The sequence below is a fragment of the Rosa chinensis genome, chromosome 3 (assembly GCF_002994745.2).
Source record: "Rosa chinensis cultivar Old Blush chromosome 3, RchiOBHm-V2, whole genome shotgun sequence".
Lineage (NCBI taxonomy): Eukaryota > Viridiplantae > Streptophyta > Magnoliopsida > Rosales > Rosaceae > Rosa > Rosa chinensis.
Genome location: NC_037090.1, coordinates 25287242 through 25303011, shown reverse-complemented (window position 1 = coordinate 25303011; position 15770 = coordinate 25287242). Strand labels below are relative to the sequence as shown.

General features: G+C 39.4%; 1 protein-coding gene across 1 annotated transcript; it reads left to right on the top strand.

Moving 5' to 3' along the window:
- Positions 1–5610: 5610 nt before the first annotated feature.
- On the top strand, positions 5611–8702 carry LOC112194352. Its single transcript, XM_024334601.1, has 2 exons — positions 5611–5744; positions 8102–8702. Exons 1-2 carry the CDS (start codon positions 5611–5613, stop codon positions 8700–8702), a joined length of 735 nt encoding a protein of 244 aa, XP_024190369.1.
- Positions 8703–15770: the final 7068 nt, after the last annotated feature.

The following is a 15770-nucleotide window of genomic DNA, read 5'->3' as shown; positions in this document are numbered from 1 at the left end:
TTTTTCTTTCTATTTTACAATTTATCATGTTATTTTTATTGATTAATTATATTTTATAGTTAAAGGTAAAATTGGTAAAAAAATTCAATTTCGGAGATCAAGCTCTCTTCTTTCTTTTTTTTGTTAAAGAAAATAAAATTTGTATTAGATGTTTCAAATGATACACCACAATACAAGAGGTATAAGAGACCTCAGTAAATAGAGGCACGTATGCCCAGCAAAATAGAATTAAAGCCCCTAACAGGCTTGGCCCAAATACAATTTGAAAGCCCATAATTAAAAATGAAAAACCCTAGAACTAATGCTAGCAGCCACCAAGAGAATAACAGCTCCATCCTAAGAATACTACCGCTGCCACCTCCATGTCGTTGCTTGAAGAGTATCAGCCACCAAAGCACTATCTTGCTTCCTTCTACACCGGTTGGAACACTACACACAGGGCTCAAAGATCCCCAAAAAACACCAAGTAACATAGTAGAGTGTGATTGCGAAAATCGAGCCACTCGCTGTTGAGGAACGAAAATTCTCCAACGGGCGTAAGTTCGTTTAGCAATGGTGGAGAACGAAGCATATCCGGAAGCACTAGCAACCAATTCCATCCAAAGAGGACATGGACAATTTCGAAGGTAGATCTGGACTAGAGGAGTAGAAATCGGTGACAAAAGAGCATAATTAGGTTGTAGGGATGGGGAATGTAAAAGGTGGAGATGGGTTGAAGGCGTATAAGAGCAGCATGGTGTGGAGAGGTAGAGAAATGGTAGATGGGTGAAGTAGGTGGAGAAGAGAGAGGAACAAGAAGGTGATTGAAGGGGTGGGGTTGGAGATGAAGGTGTAGAGATGGGGGTCGGTAGACTCTCAAAATAGTGGATGGGTTAGAGAAAATTTCTAAAGAGAAGGTGAGCGAGCTCTCTTCTCTTAATAATAGTGTAGATGTATATATATATATATATATATATAATTATAATTTTTTTAGGTAACCGGGTGTTTGTCATACATCCATTTTGTTAAATATTTTGAACTATTGGATTAGCCCTTAGCCAATTAATATTTGATTTTTTTTTTTGGATAAAATAGACCAATAGTATGCTCCGGTTCATAGATTAAAAATAGTACAGAAGATTGCTCCAATAAACATTTCTGCTCAGAGCAGTCTATGCCACATAAAAACACATTGTCTTGCAGGCAATTTAGTTTACCTAACCTTATACGCTGAACACGCAATTGTGGTACGCTAAAGCTAAACACTTCCACAAGACTCATAGATATATTCTTACAAGCATAAACAATTATTTCTAGGAAAAAACCTATTATGCAACTATTAGTTCCTTACCATTCGACGGCTTAGAACTTAGAACCATTGACCTCCTCCACTATGGTGAAATCTGGTAGGCCATTCACCAGTCTCTCCTCCTTTCTTGAAGTCTTAATCCTCTTCGACAGGGACTTCTTCATAGATGAAGCTTGCACAGCCTTAAGTTCCTTTGCCTTGTTCTTTGCACCTTTCGGCATGCCCCTCTTCTTATACACTTACTTGACAATTGACAATTAAGTTTTTTTATTTTTATTCTTTTTATTTGCTTGATTATCAATTCACAAGTGACTATGTATATTTGTTCAATTACTCCGTACTTCATTTTATTCTAAATTCTAATCATATAATTACATGATCACAAGGTTGAATAAGATCCAAATTAGTAATAAGGAGGATGATGGTGGTGGTTGTGTTATTATCTGGAGTCTGTGCGGGTGTATGGGTGCGGAGAGTGGGTTGGCAGGTTTTGGGTTTTCACTACTATTGGAGGATGGCGGTGGATCATGGCTCCTACGAACTAGGCCCTAGGGACCTTAGATGGGTTTGTGGGTATGGGTGTATTTAATGGAAAGTCAACGGCCGTGGGTGTGATATTATATGGCCACGTCAGAGAGGTCAATGGCTGATGCTTCATGGTACCCAACGTTACTGCTTGGCGACTGGGAAGATCACCATGGCGGCTCCCAGGAGGATGGAGATAATACTGGTTGTCCGGTGTCGGCAGCTTGGGAGAGGAAAGAGGAGTGTGGCGGCTCTTTTTTGTTTCTAATTAGGATTTTGTTTTACGTTATGTTTTTTCTTTTTTTTTTTAAAAGAGTAATTATCACAAATTGTATCTAAACTTATCAAGTTATCATCTATCTTATCGATGGTACCTAAACTTCAATTTTGATCACAACCAGTACCTGAATTTTTCGATTTTATTTCAAATGGTACCTATCACTAACTTCCGTTAAAAACTGACATGTGCCAAACATATGACTCATTTTTCAAGGATAAATTTGTAAAATTACCTTTTTTTTTTTTTTTGTAATATCACTTATATTGTGGCAATATGGCTATAAAAAATGAGACTATCAAAAGGAAAAACTTTTAATTTCAATTAAAAATATATATGTATGACAAGAAAAAAAAATTACAAAAGTTTTGATAAGCTTTTGGTTTTAAATAGTTTATAGTTTGTCAAAAAAAAATGTTTTATAGTTTTATTTGAAATGTTTTGTCTGTATCTATAAAACAATTCATTTTTGTTGAGATATTGTTTTAAATTTTATTTTCATAAGAGCGTAGAGATACATTTTTAATTTTATTTTTAATTGAACTTATATTTTTATGAACATATTAATTGATACAAATATCTAGTAAACAAAATTATTTTAATGGGTATTTTAGTCAAACTACTCTTGAATATAGGTCATGTGTTTTGCACATGTTAGTTTTTAACGAAACATTAACGGAAGTTAGTGATAGGTACCACTTGAAATGAAATCGAAAAGTTCATGTACTGGTTGTGATCAAAATTGAAGTTCAGGTACCATCGATAAGATAGAGGATAAGTTCAGGTACCATTTGTGATAATAACCCTTTTTAAAATTAATAATAAGTCTCTACTCATTTGAGTTAGGATTGGGTCAAGTTGCAGTATCGTTTCCAGAGACGAGTTGGTTTACTTTCAGTTTTCTCTTATAGTCGATTTGCTAACGAGTAATCTTTGCACGTGGTTTGGTATCATTGGAACACGGTGTGAAAGAAGACGTTGGTCTTTTAAGCGGTTGTCTATGAAGTGTTATCGAGACTCGATATTTTCTCTCATCGGTAGCTTATGGAAATACGCGAATTGTGTAGTTAGTGATGATCCTTTCGGCTCACGGTATTTGTATCCACTTTGGGATTAAGTTCTACTTCCATCCCATCTGTATGCTTTCCGATTGATTAGTCAAATATATTCTATATTTCTCAAAATATTAGTATTATTTATATCACATGAACCTTTTTTTTTTTTTAATTGAAATGTATTTGGATCTCAATCAAATTGACTTTATTTTATTTTATTTTGAATAGAATGAGGTCAGTCAAGTTTATAATTCCGTAAGCAATACCAGAAACGACACACCCCTGAGGGGCCGACAGAAAGAGCCGTCTTTTAGGACATACAAAAGACCTATTCTAAGCAAAATAAAACCTCGCACTCCCGGGTACACCCACCTTTTAAGGACAATTAAGCACCTTTATTCTAACAAAACCTATAAACTCAGAAGCAGAGTAAAAAAATGTAACAATCGAGCAACTAGATCTTGCAACCCAAATGAAATTTAAACAATAAAAAAAGAAGCCCTAAGGGCCAGGCCTTTTGCACCCAAAGCAGCTCAGTCCAATCCAAGCCCAATAACCAAGACGGAGCCCAACAGTCCAATGTTGCAGAAACCCTAACACTCGACTGCTCCACCCTGCCGCCACCACTGACCACTCTACTGGCCATGCTGGCGACCACCTTAGAAAGTTGAGACCAGCCCACAACATCATTCCTGGAAGGCCAAATCTGAGCTTCACTGCCACCACCTACGCGCAAGAGCAGGATGCAGTCATGAATTCGACTTCGACAAGCGGAACCAATCCCGACTGATCCCGATCCCTATCCCAACCCCAACATACCAACCTTCAAGGACATAAACCACTCCCGAGGCCAAAAGCCGGAGCCTATCCCGATCGTGTGCTCAAGAGATAAGCCCAATCCCAAGCCCGACGCCAAGGATACAGACTTTGCAGCTAAAGTCTTTTGACCTGACTCAGAATCAAAATCACACCAATCTATCATCACACTAGCCTCCAGAGAAGACCCCTCCTGGAACGGCATCGGAGGCAAAACATCCCAGCCAGGGCCGGCCCTGTGAGTTTGGAGGCTCAAGGCGGAAAAAAATTCGAGGCCCCAAAACAAAGCGTTAGTGATAACAACTTCAAACTCAACCAATAATCCAACAAATTCAACAATTGAATGATTTGAATCCCTAAAGAATATCATATAGAAAGCCTCAGGCATATAGCAAATTTTCAACAGAGAATGACTGAAACATAGATGAAAAAAACACAAATAGAGAAGTAAAAAACCAAAATTTCTTCAAAACACAAAAGCAAAAGCTTCAAAGATCTTACCTTTTTGCTTTTTGGAAGATAAAATCAACTCTTCAATTTGAAACTGATCCCCGTTCTTGGTCCTCACAGGTAGTCATCAGTTCTATCATATGCCTCGTTTTCTTTGCAGGGCTAGGAGCACCAAAAATAGTCCTCTTCTTAGAGTATTCATAAATGCCCACTAAATCTTCATGACTTCATCTAGATAAAAAAAACAACACATCTATAGTTTTCCTTAAGCAAAGCAAAAATATCAACCAAATTTGGGGCACCAGAGGCATCCAAAAATTGATAAGCTTCCTGACAGTGATCTAGCAGCACCACAACGACACTGTTTTTAGACTCAAACGGGTAGTTAAGGAGAATTTCAATACTTTCTTTCATCCGGTTCAGAGCAATACTAAAGATTGGAATAAAAAGATGCTGGTCATCCACAAATAATAAAGAAACCATATTCTTATCCAGTAAAGAAAGGTTATGAATGATAAAGATTTCACAAACAGAGATAAGCTCACCCAAGAAGTTAGACAAGGATAAGTCAACATCAATTGAATAAGCTAAGTAGAGGCGAAAGATAGTGAACAAGAAAATCAACCAGCTAACCACTAACTGAAGTAGAATTGCAATCATCAATTGTAACCATATTGAATATGAAAATTCAAGGAGCGTACCTGATTGATGATAAGATTCTAACCAAAACCCAATTCTTAGATAGACCCAATTTATCTTAATTCCAAAAGAAATTGGGAACCCAGGGAGATTGAGATTAATTTTGCTAACCTCAAACAAGACTCTTGAGACCCGTTGTGTCAGCAAAAAGCAAGACAATAGCATCGAAACTTCATCCCAGCAACACAAATCATCAAACATAGCTAGGTCGCAGAAGCAATACTTGGATATTACAATTTTGAGCCACCTGGGAATACGACGCCCTTAAAGGAGATGAGATTTTGCTGGTGCTACCTACTAGCTCATCATCAGAAACACTAAAATCTGAGGCCCCTAAAACATCGCTAGGCCTATATAATTTTTTTTTTGAGGCCCCTAAAATCTGAGGCCCTAGGCCTGGGCCTGCTTCGCCTGTCCCAAGGTCGGCCCTGATCCCAGCCAGAGATCAGATCAACACTGAAATCGAGTAACAAACAGAACCCAAAATTCAGGACAACACGATGAAGGAAACCTCCGCCGCCGCGGTCCTCAGACCAGCCAGAAAAGATAAAGGAGAAAATCTCTGCTCTCCTAGCCGCAGATGCATCACCAAGAGCCATGATGAAGAAATTTTTCCAAGGACAGAAGTTGTCAAGTAAACCCTAGCAGAGCTAGGTCAGCTTCTTTTTTATTTTTTTAATTGAAATGGATTTCGATCTTAGTCAAACTAAAAGACTCATTATTTCCGTTGATAGTAGAAGAGTATATATAACAGAGATATATACTACCTCTACTCCATGAAAAGTTACAATAATTCTCATAAAACATATTATAATAGTAGGTGTCTCATCATAAATCATTAATACAAAAGTAACTGGTAATGAAAAAGTCTGAGATAAAGTTACATATGCAGCATTGGTCTCGTGATGCAGCACCAAATAATCAAAAGAAAAGAAAAATGTGTTGACACGATGATTGTAGCAATTAACATCAAGTAATTACAACTCTCCCAAATATAAATTTAAGCAATTTTATCACAGGATTGGACGAGTGGTACGTATGTCAATATTCAGGACCACCAAAATCCATGACTTTCAGCCATCCAATCCAGGCACATAAACTTTTCTACGCTGATGTGGATGAGAATGTAACACATAGTAAGTTGAACGCAAAATAGGACGGCAAGAATTGACATAAAATTATTAGTTGGATTTTCATAGATGTTGTTATATATAGGATGAAACCAATTCGATCTAATTCACATGTTAAAAACGAAAGCTACTATGAGTAAGACAGTATTATATAGAAAGCAATACCTTTTGACTTTTGCATTGTCTTCTTTATACAGGCTAGGACAAACCACATATGAACCCCAACGAGATTGCAATACTATTGGGTGCACAGACGAAGTGCGAAATTTTTATTTCAAACGAGAAGTGTATGTAAAAGACCTAAAGAGTAATAGGAGTGTAAAAGGGTTCAGATTATCCCACGAATAACTCAAAGAAGCTAGGGTAAAAATAACCTAGCAAGAAAAATAAGATGGAAGAGACGAAACTCTTCATTGCAATTAATTAATAACTTAATTGCCTAATCAGGAAGACCAATTCTTAGATCCATTGTTGCCAACTAACTAAATTTAGAATATGTTTATTGTAAAGTGAATTTTGCAGCAAATGACGTTGCTAGTCTAGCTCATCATGGTAAATAGTGTTGTTGTTTGGTCGTATTGTCTTCACTTGTTTGTGTACCTAGTGTTCTATTTGGATCAGCTGAGAAGGGGGAAAGTGTGTTAAGGGGTTTCTCTTTATAATTGGAGTATAAGTCGGATTATTCATCTCGCGTTATTTGGTAGGGTAAGTTGTTGAAGGTAGTGCTGACAGCCTTAACCCAACAAACTGGCCGGTCTGACAGCTCCATTTGTAGCCAAAGCTGAATGTTCATATATTTTCATAATGAATCATCAACTGTGAATTTCACCGTTGGCAGGTTTTGATTTCAATCTCAACTACAACAACAGCTAGCCAGGCCTGCAAGAGGCCAACCTGTTTTGGAGCTCCTCCATTTGTAATCAATAAACTTTGTACCGTCTGCCGGCTGGTAGCTATTATCAAAATTGGAATGAAAATATTATATAGTTCTTGAACATGGTTTGAGAGAAGGAAGGATACTTATATAAAATTGTTCAGAAAGCAAAAGGAACCCAATAATATGCATTGGTCTTACAATGCATGATTTTTAATGATCAGTTTGATATGATCTGATTGGCTTGCCGGCCCTCAAAGCAGCCAAGTGAGCCAACCCCAGTTGATGTTGATATTGAAATTGAGTTTATCATTTCAGTGGATAAGCAGCTCACCAGTGCCCTTGTTTGGGGCCTTAATTCATTTCATTGTGGCACATATAATTATACACCACTGCAAACCAGGCAAACCTTTTTCTCTTGCAAAATCGATTCAAGAAGTAAGGACATATTTGTTAATCTGAAATGAGAAGGAAAAAAGAAAAGAAAAAAAAAGGGAAAAAAAAGGATCAATCCCACTACCATAGGCAAATTATTTCAATGTTTAATATTTACAACTCATAATTGTTGAGTAGACCTATAAATAGACCGGATTGGCGGATTTTAATATGTATCTACTCCGGATATTAAACAGGTTTGGATTGAGAATTTAATCAGTGGATCCGTTAATGGTTCGGATCCGTTTATCCGTTTATTTAAGAGATCAAACACCGATATAAGTTTATCCGATCCGTCAATGATTTGGTCCGTTTTTAATAATTAAAAATTATTTTTGTATTAGTAAATATTATTTTCTAAAATATTACGTACAAAATATTAAGAATACTTCTTAGCTTTAGATATAGAATAATAAATATACATATAATAGAACAAAATTTGTTCGATAAAGAGTCTTGTACCACTATTGAAGATTATATTTTGTTGTGCTGGCAACTTTGGGGGGTAAGGAACAACTTCATTTTCAACAATTCTCTTGCTTCCCCAAATAGCATCACTCTTTCAGCTGCCTCAGTTGGCTACAACTACAGAAGAAACAATCAGCCTGCTTCAAAGACGGCTTCTTCTTCAGCCATTCCTATTATATGGAAGCCTCCTCCCGTTAGTTTCTTTAAACTCAACTTTGATGGTTCCGTTAAAGCTCACGGCAAGGCTGCTGCGGGATTCATTATCAGGGACTCTAATGGTAGGCCTATCCTGGCGGGTGCCCGTAAGCTTGGTGTCACGTCAGTTCCTATTGCGGAAGGTTCTGCTCTCAAAGATGGCCTTCTCCAGGCACTTCGTTATAACATCACAAAAATTCAGGTGGAAGGTGACTCACTTCTTATCATCAACTGCATTAATAAAGTTTGTGCCACTCCTTGGAGAATCAGATCCTTGATCGCCGACATTATCTGCCTTGTTGCAAAATTTGAGGCTGTTTCCTTCTCTCATGTGTTTCGTGAGGCTAATTTCGTTGCGGATCTTATCACCTCAATGGGTCATGATCTTTCCAATCCCAAGATTTGGTTCAATTCCATTTCGTCTGTGGCCTCGACAGCGTTGCTTCTGGATTCTGCTAGCCTTGGGTGTCCAAGAGGTTTCTTGTTGTAGTTCCTTTTCTTCTCAAAAAAAAAAACTTTTGCAGAAACCTGAAGGACATAGCTTTCTTATTTAAGCTTCCAATATTGGGAATATGGGATAATTAAGGGTACGGTAAATAATAAGGTAACAAGAAAGTATAATTTAAGAGAACAATTGTATACAAATGTCATAACATTCTCACAAGTAGGTAAGTGGAAATTGTGGTTCTAGTTGGACCTCCTAATTTGATAATTGGATATCTCCTACTTTTTTTTTTCGTCTTTGTTTAAAAGAGGATCAAAGGGTTTCACTCCTGCCCCCATGGTGACTCGAACCATGACTTCGTACATAGGTAGTGGGTGCTTTAACCACTGAGCTAACACCACTTCGTCAAGGATATCTCCTACTTATTAAACCTCCAATTCACTTTTTTAAGTACTTCAAAAACTAAGTACACTTTCTTAAGTTTACCAAAACATCCTTGACCAATTAAATCTGTATCTAATGCCCAACAAAGTTCGAAGACAGATGCACCCTCCACTCCTCAATGTCGTCGACCCGCGTAGAGTAATAACTATACTAGAATATTTAATAAATTTAGTTTAGGAAAATTTCAAATCAAATTGTTTTTAATTTACTTTTGTATTAAATGATAGGGTCATGTACAGAAATTAATTATTTTAGGTAAATTATAAAATTATATAGGTAATATACGGAAATTCTGAACAAAAAAAAATTGAATGTGTTTAAGGAATTGAAACAGAATTGGGAGAGAATTGAGTCATACTTTCATTGATAATATGGGCCTCTTTATATAGAAGATTACAAGCATAGAGATAGAGTTGTACATGGAAACATAATCGTATATTAATTGGATATCTCCTAAGATTCTCTGAGAATATCTCTAATATAAACTCTATTTCAACTAGAGCAAGTAACCTCGAGTTTGGGCCAGACACATATTCTGGATTTACTTGAACACTCCCCCTTGTGTCGCCCAAACGTGGTGCTCCTCTCATTGCCTCATTAAAAACCTTGCCAAGTAACAAAAACCCAGTGGGACAAAAATAACCTCGGTCGATGGGGAAAAAGAGCACAACACACCCTTCATGTTTCGAGACCATACATGTAGACACCTCCCCCTGATGTATGCATCTCCCCCTGACGACTACGGTCATTGGAGTTCGGATAACTTCCGCAAACTATGCTACCATCGTGTTTCTCGAAAGTGGAATTTAGTCAATGACTTAGTGAGCAAGCCTACCGCACTATCCTCAGGTTGAACCTAGTTCACTTTGATCTTGAGGAGAGTTTGTTGTTGCTGATTATACTTGGTGTGGTCGCTTTTGATGTAGCCTTACTTCAAAACAAGCAGTATTATCCTATATGCTCGTAGGCTCATCTGTGGTAGACTTCAAACCACAATTGTTTCGAACATGCGTAATTATGGATCCAATCCATATACATTCACGAACCACTTTGTGAAGAGCAATAATCTCTGCATTGTTTGAAGATATAGTGACTAGGATCTGTTCTATAGACCTCCAAGATATCACGGTCTTTACCCATGGTGAACACTTAACCAGTTTGGGAATGACTTTTGTATGGGTCAGAGAGATACCCAACATCAGCAAAACCTTCCAAAACACATGTCGTTTTGGGATGGGGATAGTGGACGCAGGCCAGTGTTGGCGGCATTCCTGGTGTGTGATGGGTCCGAATCCATCATCTCTTTGTAGGGATAGAACAAGCCCATATCAATCATACATCTCAAATATCGAAAGATATCTTTTATACTAATCCAATGGCGTCGCGTTGGCGCAGAGCTATATCTAGATAACAAATTCATGGAAAATGAGATGTCTGGTCTTATGCATTGAGCTAAGTATAATAATGCACATATTGTACTCAAGTAAGGCACGCCTGCCTCTAGCACATCTTCATTATCATCCTTTCAACGAAAAGGATCATTTTCAGGATCAAGACTACGGACGATCATGGGGGTGCTTGAAGGCTTAACCTTGTCAAAATGCCTAAGCATCTATCAACACGATGCTCAAGTTCCAAACCGAGACATAATCGTGTTCTCCCATAATCCTTCATCTCAAAATCGGATTTCAAGTGTTCAGTGGTTTCCCTTAACTCTTTAAGGGCTTCTAATGAAGATCATGTCCAACATGAAGCGATAGAATCCGAAACTTGTTATGGAAAAGCGTGGGCATATCCCTTCCCAATTAAGTAGTCACTTTAGTGAGCATTCCAACCTTATTGTAAACGCGCTCCTTGGTCTAGAGACACTTGGCTTGGGTAAATGAAGTTCACCATGAACCTTCATGTATATTCCGTATCTAGATCCCCATATAGATACGTAGTGACCACATTTGTAAGCTGCATGTTCAGTTATTCAGAAACTACCAAACTGACAAGGTAGTGGAGTGCAATGACATCCATTACGAGAGAATATGTCTCGATTCCAAGGCGTTTTGTGAGAAGCCTTGCACCATAAAGCGAGATTGCCATCTCTTTTTCTCATCATACTTTCTAACGAAGACCCATTAGTCAAATAGGTTTTATGTTAGGAGGTTTTGGCATCACTGGCTCGAAAACCTTCCTCTTCGTTAGAGAATCCAACTTAACCTGGATTTCATCTTTCCATTTAGGCCAAATCTCTCTACGTTGGCATTCATTCATCAACAGAGTGTGGTTCGATATCATCAGACTCAACAAACTCATGTCCAACGAAGTGCGTGACTACATCATCAATTATGATGGAGTTTCCATCCCACATCTCATGTACACTAGTGTAATTTTCATAGAGCTCTATATTCTCAGGAATAGGTTCTGATGTTAAGGCATCCCCCAACGATAACCATAACCAGGAAGATTCTTATGAGATGGATTTTGAGTGTCGATGATCAAAGGATTGGAGTGTGCCAAAGCATCCTTCGAACCCACGAGCCTCCCACGCATCCTAGCTGGGGCCATGGCCTGTAACGCCAGAGTGCCACTCTCTTTGGCGTTGGCACCATGCCTACCTCCGTGTAGGGTGGCACTACGTCCTCTTGTAGGGACGTACTTCCTTGCTGGCATATTTGCAGCAGATGTGTGATCTCGTCACTTTAGTAGGGATCGAGATGAGACATAGTGGGGATAGGCCACGACAATTCATGTCGTTCCTGCTGAATATCCGTGTTCTTATCTCCCCCTAACGATGGGAAGACTGTCTCATCAAAGTGACAACAGGTAAATCTAGCGGTAAGGAGATCGCCTTGCAAGGGCATTAAGGGCCGGACGATTGTTAGAGTTTCACACCCAACGTAGTTGCCCATTCGTTTGTACGGATCCATCATAGAGCGCTATGGCGGCGCAATTGACACATAAATAGCACATCAAAGATGCGTAAGTACGATACTTGTACCCAGTCACTAGCTGTAACGCAAAGGTAGATTGAGTGGCGGTGGGTCGTAGACGAATTAGCACAGCTGCATGTGATATTGCATTACCCCAAGCGGATATAAGGAGATTAGTGCGCATTACCAATGTCCAGACTACCATCATAGACATTTTCGCGAGACCATTTGGGTGTGTTCATGGGAATGTGATGTCCAACATCAGTCCCAATGCAATAACTATTGAAAGTCTTCTATGTAAACTCGCTAGCATCGTCAAGTCCAATTGACAGAAAAGGACGATCCGGGGAGTGAGCCTGTTGTCATATGATATTTTCTAGGAGTGTAGCATAAGCAGCATTACAAGTGGACAATGGCAAAACACGTGACCAGTGTGTTTGCGTATCAATCAATATCATGAAATATTTAAGCGTCCGCAAGTTGGTTGAATAGAATCCCCATGGATTCTATGGGATTCTATGTAAGAACATAATGAGTATGTTCATTTCATTTGCATAGGACGGTCTTAGTCCTAATTTCCCTAAGGAACGGGTTTTGTAAAACGAGCGAGAGGCTTTAGAAGCAACCAATGAGAATTTTGGTTAGGCCTGAGCGTCTGAAACTCTATTTGAAGCAAGTTGGTGATTGCAGCATCACCTGGGGTGCCATCACCATGATGGACACCATCCATGGCATTATGGATAGGGACTGCGCCAGCCCTAAGCTGGTGGTGGACGGAGGCGGTGCCTTAGGTAGCAGCGTCGCTCACACTTAGTCCGGGAATCAACTTTTGATTCATGCTTCATGTCGCTCAAGAGAAAGGATGTCCATGTGAAGTCTTTAGTAGATGGATCATCATATCATGACTAGAATGACCTATCATGTCGTGACAAAGCCAATATGTGTCTAAATCCAAGAGATCTTCTCTCATAACTTTATTGGATTTAATAGCTTGAATAGTGACATGGAGTCCACTAGAGAGACACATAAACTTCTCTAAGATGCGCCTTTGTTAGCAATCATTAGAGGTATTGCAAAGGGACTCATTTTCGTTCTCTACATGAATTTTCGTATGGAACCCGTTGGCAATTCATAGGTGCGATTTGCCCTAAGAGCGTAGAGAGTTTTTGTGACAGTAATCAAGGTGCCTTTTGGCAAGGGGAACTTGGGCTATTCCATGTCCTTGAATTAATACTGATGACCCAGTCATCGTAGTCACAAAGTAATATGCTCAGAATCAAAATTGAGTCATAATGAAAAGAACTCGAAATTTTATTCATAAGCCAACGGAGTTAATCATTGTCTCTTTAACCAAAGAAAATCTAATCCAAAATGCTAGCTAATGCAAAACAATGGTAGTCGTCTAACTTCTTTCGGTAATTCCAAAATAAATGTGACCAGGTGAGTAGAGAAATGTCGGTGGAGCAAGGCTCGCTTAAGTACCACTAATCTCAGAACCTTCCTAGACATCACACTTACTTTGGGTGAGCCTACTTTGAAGAAAGACCAAACCATTGGCATTTACTACAAAAATATATGGCAATTACCTATTACATCTCTTGGAAAAATAAAGACTTAAACAGAATTGGCGATCTATTGATCCCAGCCTGATTTGTAGTCTTCAACCCTTCACTCTAGATCATCTTTTTGATCTTCTTGATCCACATAGTAAGCTTCTCTTACTTCACAATATGCTTTGTAGGCAGTGACGATTTCTTCACGAGCTCTACAAATGTGTGCCCAATGATCAGACACTCCACATCGAGAACATACATCTCTTTGCTCAAACTCCATTGATTGAGACGCTTTGAAAGTGTCATTTAGATGGCTCTTAGTATTGGTGGCACCACCAACATGGCCAGAGGCGTTGCCTCCCTCTCTCTTTCCACGTATACCTCTTCGGTTCCGTGTTTACCTATTTTGGCGGTTACCTTCCCAAGTAGAGCGATTATATGGACCAGAATGTCCAGAAGTATCCCTAAGATTAGGGTTTCGCTCTTGGCGCCTTCTCTTAGGGGCACGACTATAATTGGATTCCAGAATATGCTCTATTTCTACAGATCTCGAATTATAGTTCTTCACAAGGATATTGTCATGCTTTTCAGTGACATTCATAGCTCCAATGAGCTCATGAAACCTTGTGATCCATCCTGCAACAACATCGATTCTATAGTTCTTAGCAACCATCAATGCAGAGACTGGGAAGGTAGAGAGAGTCTTCTCAATCAACATCGCATCTGTGATCTCTTTACCACAAAATTCCATTAAGGATTTAATGCGAAGTGCTTCAAAGTTGTAGTCAAGAACTGACTTGAAATCACAGAAGCGGAGGCTATGCCATCTCACTTCTAGGTCAGGAAGCAAGGAGTCACGGACGTTGCCAAATCTATCTTCGAGTGAGACCCACAGCCTTCTGGGGTCTTCTTCATTCATACACTCGTACTTGAGCGAATCATCCATATGACGAGTCATTAGGATGATGGCTTTCGCCTTATTTGCCTCTAAGACTGCTCTGTTTGCTTCCAAAGCTTGAGCTTGCTCAACAGTTAGTACGTCTTGGCTAGGCTCGAGAATCGTATTCAAGATTCCATCGGCCTTGAGATGCTGGCGGATATCACGAACCCACTTGTGATATTCATAGACAGTTGTTCCTAATGGAGCAAAGTCCAATTTGTTCAGGTTACTCATCCTAAAAGAGAACAAGAAATTAGGGTTAGTTTCGGAGCGAAAAAGGCTACCACAAAAACAAATAAAAATTTTGAGCGTAGTCGCTTCCAAGAAATTCGATTCCAAGAGGAGTTGGATTAGATCGAAATAATGATGTTTGCGGTCGATCGTTTTATCTCAACAAACTCTAAGTTTGGAGGACTCTACAAGCTCCAAGCTTGGAGTGAGCACGAACCCCCACAATTCGGCTTAATTTGGTCTCCCCTATAATAAAGAAAGGGGGGTAGAAGAAGGGATCTTGCAAGTCCCCGAAAAAGAAGAGAAATTAAATGTAAAAACTCTAAAAAAAAAAGGGGAACTTTTAGAAAAAAATACCTCAAATATGTCGCCGAAAAAGTTGGCCGGAAAATGGTCGGAAAGTTGCCGAAAGTTGGCCGGAAAGTCGCCGGAAAAGTGATTGACAGGGGGTTGACCGGTAGTTGACTGACGTTGACCTGGGAGCTGACGTGGCAGCGGGTCCCCCCTTGCTAACGTGGCGTGGGTCCCCTTTGATGATGTGGCGCAGGTCCGGATGCTGATGTGGCGTGGGTCTGTGTCAGTGGGCCTTTGTCTTGGGCTTCTGGCCTTGTTTTCCTTTCCCTTATTTTTCTTTTCTTTTCTTCTTTTCTTTTCTTCTTTTCTGCCTGTTCAAGATGCAGCTGCTCAGGTGGCCGGTTCATTTTTTTTAGGCCGGTCATGTTCCTGAAACTTCAGATCAAGGGGCTTCTACTACCAAAATTTGGTGGAAATTGGAGGTCCGGAAGATGGTGAACCGGTGGAATATTTGCTGCGAGTTGTATGGAGCTTCCGGTGGCCGGTTCGGTAGGTTTCCGGCCGGTTTTTGGGGTGCCACTGCCGGTTCTGGACTCCTGGAATCGAGTTCTTCAAGGTGTGAGGTGGAGGCAGAAAATGCTTCAAGGTTTTGTATTCGGATTCAAGGTTTTTAGCTTCTTGAATCAGGGTTTGGCTATTTATTTCAGGGTTAGGCCTTCGTGCTGATAAC

Excerpts from the sequence above, each read along its gene's own strand:
- LOC112194352 (XM_024334601.1), top strand. The coding sequence starts at position 5,611 with ATGAAGGAAACCTCCGCCGCCGCGGTCCTCAGACCAGCCAGAAAAGAT. Across the intron at positions 5,745-8,101 it reads CCAAGGACAGAAGTTGTCAA|CATCACTCTTTCAGCTGCCT; the intron begins GTAAACCCTAGC and ends TTCCCCAAATAG.